Source organism: Caloenas nicobarica, chromosome 15 (assembly GCF_036013445.1).
Source record: "Caloenas nicobarica isolate bCalNic1 chromosome 15, bCalNic1.hap1, whole genome shotgun sequence".
Taxonomy (NCBI): Eukaryota; Metazoa; Chordata; class Aves; order Columbiformes; family Columbidae; genus Caloenas; species Caloenas nicobarica.
In genome coordinates this window covers 6054025-6063990 of record NC_088259.1, presented here as the reverse complement: position 1 = coordinate 6063990, position 9966 = coordinate 6054025, and the positions used below count along the sequence as shown (strand labels likewise).

Genomic DNA, 9966 nt, shown 5'->3' with positions numbered 1-9966 from the left:
AACCACCCCAAATTCTCCACAGTGGCAAACGAAGCGGCCATGCACTCACAGCCCCGCACAATCCACACCAGCACGATACAACCACCCAGTTACACTGGGAAACCACCCACTGCTCAGGCTGGAGCGATGCATTCCATCTTGCTTGATTCAACGGTTTTATTTTTCTTAAGAATACTTCCAGAGGACAGAGAGATACAGACATTTTACAAGTCTTCATATTCAGCTCTTTCTCTGATCCTTTAAGAGAAAAAAAGAAAATGCAAATTGAATCTTTTCAGTAAGTGCCAACGCTGCGCTCAGCTCTGGCTCGGAGCTGGTCCCTGCCCCAAGGAGCTTCCACTCTAAAAGAAAGAGTGACACACAGGTTCATGGGGACAACAAGGAAGGTGACAGAGCTGGTCATGTCCCTGGTGCCACACTCGGAGACTGGTGCATCTTTTAGCGCTGGCAGTCAGTACACAGACACTGAACAGACCACGCATCGCACATGACAGAACATGTTCTCTCTGCAGGTGTTTGGACGGGAGAAGGTAAAGAAGTTTTCCAGGCAGTCCTGTGAGGAGGAAGGCATTTCTTCTACGTAGAAATGTTTGCCTATTTACATACTTTTTTTTAAAGAAAATAAAATCATAGCTATGCCAAAACCACATTCATCAAATCAGTTGCTTTATAAAAATAAAATTTGCAAACAATGTATTTCTAAAATAAATATCAACAGCGTTGGGAAAAATAAATACCTGTATCCAAGCTATCTTGTTAAAACACAAAAAGGTACAGTTCTTATTGAAAAGTAGCCATGGAGTCCCGATTAAAGCAGCAACTGTTCAGAGAGTCCTTCTCTTACAGTAACACATGAAGAAGAGTCCCAAGCAGCAAAGAGTAGATTCTTAATTAAACAAATATATAGGAATGTGCTCCTTATAGGAAAGTACAGAACATTTTCATCTTTGCTGAATGACAGAGGCTAAAAAATAGCATTCTGTGATATAGCTCTGCTGAAGTTTTCTGGTATTTCCAAGTAGTGAGAGGCTAACATCCTTTCTTTTGTTAGGAAAAAAAAAAGCCCCATTTGTGAATTTGATTGATTGTGAACGTATGTCTACAGTTCCCTGGTGGAACAAAAAATTCACCCTTCTTTGAAACACTGAGCTCCTCTTCCTCCCCCTCCCCAAACAGCAACTCTCACATATGGAAACAAGACATTTGAATGCAACACTTCCTACAGAAGGACTATTAGAGCACAGGGAGCCGGGGGCAGCTCCACCTCAGGCAGGAGACTTTACTGCTTGAGAGCACAAGCTGCACCAGTTCGGGACGGTCCAACACCAACTCAACGTTTCCATGGCAGCCCCTTGCATTTCAAGGGCTGGTTCACCGCCCTGAGCTCCTGGGGCCAGGACTCAGTCCCAGTTTGGGCGGCAGTGGTCACAGTGCTCCGGGCGACGGGACGCAGGGTACCCCGCTCCCCCCTCTCATAAGGCAGCCGAACCACTTCAGGAAATCACTTTTCTTCTTGAAGGTTTCAGTTTTTTGTAGTCCTGTATGTCCTCTTACTTTTTAAATTATTTTTCTACCTATTTAAAAGGAGCATCATGCCCAGATTAACAACAGTGGTCAAGTAGGCAAAGAATAAAATTGGCCACAATGCAAGCTCTACATAGGTTTGCAGTGTACTGGTCATGCATAAGCCCCTACAGATCCTGGCAGGCATTTAAACATTTACGTTGATATAAGATCAAATTGCTAATGAACTGACTGCTGAATGGACTGTAGCCAGCTTGAAATCACTGCTAGGTTCTGCATCTGGTGTCACAGGACTTAGGTCACGTCAAATCAGTGGTCATCTACTTTAGCCCTTTTTGCTTTCAAGGAAAGGTGCTGCAAGAAAAGAAAAGAAAAATTGCTTAGCACATACACCATTAGAAAAATGTTCAACTAGAATGCTTTCAGTCTTTAATCCCAAATTAAATACTTATCCAAATATCAAAGACCACCCTCCCAAGCTCTGCTGGTTACTGAAGTAGCTAAAATAAACCTATGAAATAAAAAACCCCATCTGTATCCCAAAGTGATGTTCTGGCTTGGTATAAAATATCATCTTCTAGCACTTCTGTGCTAACTGCGAGCATAGGAACAATTTCCCGCTGGAAGCAGTTTGCCAGCGTGTAAAAATGCACAGAAAGATACATGTGCTCCCAACAATACATCCGCGCAAACACCAGGTGTATGTACGTGAAACACAATATTATAACTAATATATTAACACTGTAGCTGTAGCTGCATTGGACCTTTGAACCTCCACGCTCTTAAAGAAAAAGGCCTATGAAAATGTGGAAAGAAAACACGAAGAAAGTCCTGCAAAATTTGGAACGAGACATAATTGACTGAGACCACAATGGAGCTGTAGAAGAAAATCCTGTAACACATAATCCTATTCAATTGTAATTTGTTTTTAACATGATACAGGAATAAAAATTCTCATAATCTCTTATTAGCACAAAGAAGTGTCCTTCAGTAGAGAAAGGGTCTGAATGTCTATACACAGCATAAATGTGTGTCTTGCAATGGCTTGCTTCTTCAAAATTTACAAGTATAATTCAAACAAGAATACTCCCAATTTTTAAACATTTTATAAAGACATGTAAACCTTTTGGTTGTTAAGGATAACTGACCAAACTGGAAAGGATAATTTTCCTCAAAACCAGCGCTATCCTCCAGAGCTTCTACTTATTTCAGGATGAAAGCAACACTTAGGCCATACAAAGTATGAGAGACACAAAATCAAAAGGATGGCAATGGTAAAAATTAGGTTGTGATATAATTTCAGAGACTATCTACAACAGTAGTAGTACTAGCTTGAAAAACGTGTTCTCTCAGTCAGGTAGGTAGGACTATTTAAGACAAGTCGCCTTCACTTAGAAAAAGCAACTCAAGTTTTGCCTGAACAAGTCACTGAGTCACATTCCTTTACGTAGGTGGTGTTGGGGAAAACCTCAGCCCAAACTTGAGCCCGTGGAGAGGCCATATCATAATGGGATGTTACAACACATAAATATGTGAGTCAAAAGAACTAATTACTGCAGGAGCAGATTGGATACAACTGGAATATTGGCTCACCTCCTTTTTATACCATGCTTGCGGAATGTCTAACAGCAGCTAAAGACTCCAGGGTCTGCCCGTTGGGGTTGTTACTGCCTTTGTCAAACATGTTATAGATAAAAAGGCCAAAAATATTCAGCTGCTTAGTAAGTGCATTTATATATGGTAAACGTCCAGATAACAGAGATGAATTATCCAAGCTCAACATAAAAAACAACCCTCTCCAGTCAATTACATGGACAGATGCCAATGCTGTTGTGCACTGTCACTTCAGAGCTATGCCCTAAGGCGCTTCGTGCACCCCAGTGTTTTTCCTTTTTCCAAAAACCCCAGGAAGTGAAAGAAAACTAACAGCAGATTCTCAGAAAAGCAGACGTATAAATCGGAAGAGGCCATTTTTGCAACAGGGCTGCTCACACGCACAAACAGATCTCTTGTTTTGCATAGGTCTGATATGCAAGTATATTTTTTTCACTCAGTATTTTGGAAATACTTTCCTGAATATAAAGCTCAATAGTTATTAATCTCCCATGGGAAATTCACATGCAAGATCAATTTGGTAATCTTGCCTGTACAGTATTTACATGCAACATGGCATCAACACCTCCAGCATAACTAACATTTAGATAATATTTAATACCAAGCCAGTTCTCAGAATGGTCAGTGAGTAAGTCTAGACTGATGGACTCACATGGGACAGAGTTGATAAAGGATGGTGGCAACTATTAAAAAATACTTGTGAAGAAAAGTGTGTGTATGTATATCACACACAACCGAATTTGCAATAAAGTTTTGCACAAATAGCAGCTGTTCTTTGCCATCTCAAGTCTGAGCAGATCAGAGCTGATTTTTTTGCAGTAAGCACAATTAATGCTCAAAAAAGGGCTCAAGATTTGCACAAACATTTGCGAAGCATGCAAAAACTCCTCTAAAATTTTTGTGCAAAGCATGACCACTGTCTAGCTATAGTGCTGCTCATAGAAGTCCTTGTAAGTGCCTATATTCAAGTGTAAAATGGTTTAAGGCTTCATTTACCAGAGGGATACACTATTTTGTAACTTTGAGATCATGTCTGTTGGCTGGATAATAGGGAAAAAGCTTTCATGCATCAACTAATTATCCTCTTTCTTTGTATTAAAACCACTACAATGAACAAAATCAAATTCATTTTTGTACCATTAAGTAGGCAACAAAACACAAACACTTAAAAAGTTCAGATGCAAGAGCTGCTAATACAGCAATGGTACCGTTTGGGCTTTATGCCGATTCCGTACCGTTCCTTGCTGGTAAAAATGAGGTGCCAGTTCCAAGAGCCACGCAGATTCAACGGCAGTCACATCTCTCATGTAATATTTAGCAGTCTGTATGACTTCATTGTAGACTACCCTAGGAGAAAGACAAAAAATACAAGGTGTTTGCTATAAAGCAATGACGGAGAGAGATTAACAGCACATCTAGGTCGTTTTATATGTATTCTGTCAGAGGCAGCATTTATGGAGTGACAAGAACATTTAAATTTTAACACAGCCTCTTACCTTTTTCCCTCTGGTTGTTTGGAGTACTCTACATTAAGACAACCGTTAGACTGCCATTAAAAACACCTTCACATACTATCAGGACATATGGATGCAAGGTAAAAAAGAAAGAATATTTCTTATAATGAGACCGAGGGGGATGCAAAACAGATATTTTGGAAGAGAGTTAGTCTGTGATACCATGAGGAAAGATGCTAAAAGCACTGAAACACTGGGTCCATAACAAGGCACAAATCACAGCACAACTACCACTGGTGCCTGTCTGCAGACAAGCAAGGTAAGGATTAGAGGTAGAAAGCAGCTTTAATTACTGCCAGAACATCTCCTGGAAAGAGATTCAGAAACAAACAGCCATGTGGAGTGTGTGCAACCTATTTCTGAAGTCACTGTACAGTAGGGAAAGTCATTTTTACCAAGGAAGTGCAAGCCCACGCACGGAAGGGTTAGTCACCAAAACCGTAAGTCATTATCTGCCTTCTCTAGACATCAGAGCTGCAAACCCACAAGGTTTGTGGTCTCTCATTAATTGGTATTTTCTTCTTGAAAGCAAAGAGAGAAGAGTCCAAAATTTTCTTTTCTGCTTGAATGCAGCCCAAGACATATGAACTAATATAACTAAAGAAAAATCTGAGGAAAACAAACAAGAATGAGAACACATTTTATATACACCCGTAACAGATAGAGAATTGAAGCCCTCAGTATAGGATGGGTGCCCAGGCAGCAGCAGCACTGAAACTAGGGTTGTTGAGTCAGTTAAACTCCTGTTCGATAGGATGCAATGAGCCGGCAGCATCTTTAGGCTGGTGGTGGCAACACCACGTGGCCTTGGAAATCATCTCTGTGCCTGGTCTGCAACACAGAGGTCTGAAAAGAGATCTAAGCCAGAATCAGTATTCCTAAAAACTCCAGCAACACTGCTGCCACTAAGAGCAAACAGGCTGTGAAGCAAAGAGCAGTCTTAAGGTTTTGCCAGTGAAGACTTTCAGCAAGGTGTCTACAGATCTGCTTTTCTCTATGTCTGGGAGCACCAAGGCTGGGATGGAAGTTCTACCCTGAGGGCTTGTCTTTGAAAAGCTGAGCCCTGGAGGAGGTGTGTGCTGGAGCAAAGAATTCTTCCAGTACTCTCTAGACTTGTTTCCAGACTAATTTCTTGTCAATTTGTTCTTCTTACTCTCCGTTACTCTCCCATAACCCAACCTCTTTCAGGATGTTACCTACTGCAAGCTAGAAAATTTCAGAAGTATATCTGCAAAGTATTCTTTTTCCTATTTCAAATTGTATTTTAACAGCAGTGACAGGAGTTAAAAAAATTGGCAAAATAGCAGAGAATCAGGCTGGTTTCAGTGGTAAATATTACTTTGACTACACTCTGCTCAGCTCATCCCTAAAGAATTAGAACAGTTAAGAACAAGTGAGCTGGACTCACTTTTATTTTGTGAGCCAATGTAATTGATGGCTCAGTTCCAATCAGTTACACTCCTGCAAACTCTACCGGACAGGTGTAGGAGCCCAAATTCAAAGATAACAGATGACACTGGCCAAGTTTATCCTTCAAAGTCTCAGCAACGGGCAAAGGAAAAGAGTCCAAATACTTCAGGTTGATTGTGCTGACCCAGGAGTTAGAAACGGATTTACAGTTGTTACCTGGCATCTCTGACACACAAGTGGAATTGTAATACCCCAGCTAATGTGAAAGTACAACCACTTCTTTAGTTCTTGCTAGGCAGCCATCGCTTCTCTCAAACTTTTTGCATCATGTATTTGACACGTATTCCCCCTCCTAGCAAGCCATTTGCAATTATTGCAGCACCTGTTTGACAGGACAGTTACTTCATAGGCTTAATAAATGTCAATTAATCATAGTTCTATCTAGGTAGAGAGCACTCAGAGCAATCTGCAGTGCAAAATGTGGTGCCCATTTAAAAAGGGTCACCTGACTCTGCTTTCCAACTTTTGCGGGTTTTTTTTCACAGTTAACATCACTCTATTTCCCTGATTTATTTGGATACTGCTTACAAAAAGATGCAAAGCAAACACCAACTGAATTCTCTCCGTGGGAACCATGACCTTCTACATCTATTCCTCTAGTGATGGAGAAAAGCCATTCATGAAAATGTCTGGATGCTGAGAACGTCTTGTGAAGATCACAAAGCAAGTGAAAGCAGCTTTAACTCACCAGCGCGGAGGTTTCTCTGCGTACAACACTGAAGTGGGGTGGATATGAAGTTCATGGTCGTCACGGATAGTCCTTGAAACAAGACACTATTTCAGACCGTGCCTCTATTTATTGCTTAACATTTGGTTCCTTTCATTCCCAGTAAGCACGTTTAATAAAAGGCAACAATGAAAGAGCTGGAGCAACTTAAAAACATTTGCATTTAATGAACAGGCTTTCAGAGGAAATCAGGCTCAAATCTTGGCCAGAGGAAGAAATTATAATTTAATATCCTAAATGATTTCTATCTACATTAAATGAAAAAGTATGTTTCAGGCTTTTATTGAATACACTGGGAGTGCTACAACAGAGACACTGTACTTGCTTGTATTAACACAAGCTAATTACTGTCAGTAACAGCTTCTCACTATCAATAACTCTAATTATTTATATTTGCCAAAGAGAAGAGATAAACACTGAAGTAGGTTGAAGATACAACACTTCAAATATTTAGTAAACCAAATGCTACGTGTTTCTTATTGTAGGTGTCTAGAGAAGCATCTGTTTGTTGATTATCCTTAGATGTAACCAGCCAAAGAAGCTTATAAACTAAGCAACAGTTGTAATGAAGATACATATATTTACCTGTAAGCTCCAGTCGAGTGGAATTTAGCTGCGTTAGCAAAGAATCCAGAAACTATGCATCTCAAAACAGGATCTGGATCACCTGAAGAAAAGAATTTTTATGTAAAATGAATCAATGGAATGGCAAGAATCCCTAAAATAACACTTTTTCATCTCAAACAGCTTTCCACAGCGCATCAGGCTTTGACAGCAAAGACTTGAAGGCAGCAAATCAAAATTATATACATAAAAAAACTACCGTTGTCACTTGGTGTCTCCATGAAGAGAGCTGGAAATCAGATCCCACTGACTGTACATCATTTTGAACACACTAGAAAAATATCTATGACAAGTCGAAAGAGTGAATGAGGTGACTTATTTATGACTCTTTTGGTAAGTCTGTCCATTAAATATATAATCAGTGGTGATAATATCTTACTGGAAAACTTACGTAATGAAGACTGGACTAAATGTTAATTGTAAAAATGGGCTAAATTGCTCTTCTGCAGTCATTTTTAGGAAAAAAAAAAAAAACCACCTCTGGTTTTAATTAACACTATTTTTAGGCCAGAGAGAAAATACTCCAAAGGTTACAGGAAAAGCAGGAAGCAGACTGACAATTCGGAGAATACCTTCAGTACCTGTATTGAACAACAGGTTAAAATAAATTTTCACCTTCACTGGACTTCTTTGGCACTTTAAAGCGGACGAGAAGCTTTTTCAGCTGCTCTCTTACAACAGAAGCTCTGACAAGCCCTTTGTAGTTGAGAAAGTGTTCCTGACACCATTGAGAGCTCTTGCTGTGCTGTACAGTGAGAACAGAAAAAATTAAAATGAAATACCATCAGTAAAACAAATCCCAATCTCTTGTTTTCCTTTTGTCTCCTACAATATATTCACTGTGTTTTTCCCTGAAAATTACCTATATATAGAGCAACTAACACGGGTACATAACACCAGTAACTCCAAAACACGTTTCAAACATCTAAATAGCAGCAGAACAGATGCCATGGGCTATTTTCATACAGATGTGCTTCATCTCCTCTTCTGTGGTGAAAGAGAACAACATCAGCCATTCCATTCTCACACATGAAAGTATCACATCATAAACTAGTCTGTTTTCAATCTCAAACTGTAAACAACCTTTTCTGTACACTGTTTTCACTAGTCTTCTCTGTGCAAAGATCTATTTCTCCAGAAGCCAGCACTTACTCCAACAGCCTCCGCATTTAGCTGTTCCTAAGAGAATTAGGCAGATATAAAATGGGAAAATTTCAGTTGATGCCTGACCGATTGCTTTGGGGTTGGTAGGGGGAAGTCATCTTTTAAACACCTGAGTGGTTATACTGCTTCAACTCAACACTGTTGCAAATATATTCTTTCAGAAGTGCCTTATACCAGCAAAATATTGATCTCCTGAACAGGTATAGCACTTCAAAACCATTAAATAAAACCTCAGCTTACAGAACAGTATTAAGATTGGTGTTAAACCTTAGAGTAACTACATAAGGTCACTGAAAAGGAGGATATATGATGATCAATGAGGCAATTTAAAAAAAAAAAAAAAAAAAAGAGACTGCTAGATTTAAATGCAGTTTATAATCAGTAAAACTCGGATACATCTATAGAAAAGATGAGAGACTATGAATTTCATTTGGAAATCAGGTACTTTTTTTTCCTTTCAAAAACCCCAGTCTCCCTGAAATTACAGTTCTCTACCCATAAGATTTCTGTGCTGTACCCAAACCAAATTCTTTCTATTCCCTGTTCAGAAGAACTACAGAAGGTCTGTGACAAAATATGACCGGAATATCTCTAAAAGCAGAATTATCACTTAATAGACTTGGTAAGTCCTCAGCTTTGAGGATGCTACACCCGGAACTTCCAGATTCTGAACTGAGGACCCCAAGTGTTTGTCACTCCAGCAAATCCACACACACTTGAACTGACTTACTTTGACAAAAGCTTCATAAACATTAAGCATAGTGAGATGGTCACCTTCTTCCACAGCAAACTTTCTGTGTTGCCTGGCCTGGAGAAGAAGAAGATGTATTTTTATAAGCAGACTGATTTTTGCACAAATGATGTTCAATACACTCCGCTCCCATATACGGTAGATCCTCTGGGCAACGGCAATATTTTACTAGCCCACCTATATTCAAGACCACTTCCTAAACTGAGATTAGAAAAGTGAACTGAAAATGAACCCCCAAAATTCAAGAGGGGGATGCATTAAAATGAGGCTTCTGCTACCTATTAAGAATTTGCTACATCTTAATACTTTCTTTTTAGCTCCTCTTAAAAGGAAGTGGTGTTTGGGGAGGATAAATTTAATTTTTTTGGACAAACCCTTACACTGACCAATAGCAGTTTATAACCTTTCATGTTTCTGGTCCTCAGAAGGTGTCTTTTAACACCAGTAAAGGACTCCAAGGTTCCCACTGTTACTCAGTTTCTTCTTTTATCTGTAACCAATAGGTACAGTTCAAGACCTTGCTTCATTTTCATACAAACTTGCAGTCTGTAATGGGTATCGATAAAATACTTGGTAGA

At 39.5% G+C, this 9966-nt stretch overlaps 1 protein-coding gene across 2 annotated transcripts in view; it reads right to left on the bottom strand.

The window, feature by feature from the left end:
* Nucleotides 1–227: 227 nt before the first annotated feature.
* Nucleotides 228–9966, bottom strand: part of DHX35 (DEAH-box helicase 35) — a 30702-nt gene continuing 20963 nt past the window's right edge. The window contains exons 17-22 of one of the 2 annotated variants that reach the window (XM_065645562.1): nt 9368–9445; nt 8089–8218; nt 7435–7516; nt 6811–6882; nt 4347–4485; nt 228–1878 (exon numbers count right to left, since the gene is read on the bottom strand). In XM_065645562.1, the coding sequence (XP_065501634.1) occupies nt 1834–1878; nt 4347–4485; nt 6811–6882; nt 7435–7516; nt 8089–8218; nt 9368–9445 (546 nt within the window). In that variant the 3' untranslated portion in view covers nt 228–1833. The remainder of the gene's footprint in view (nt 1879–4346; nt 4486–6810; nt 6883–7434; nt 7517–8088; nt 8219–9367; nt 9446–9966) is intronic. The other variant, XM_065645563.1, reaches the window with a different exon arrangement.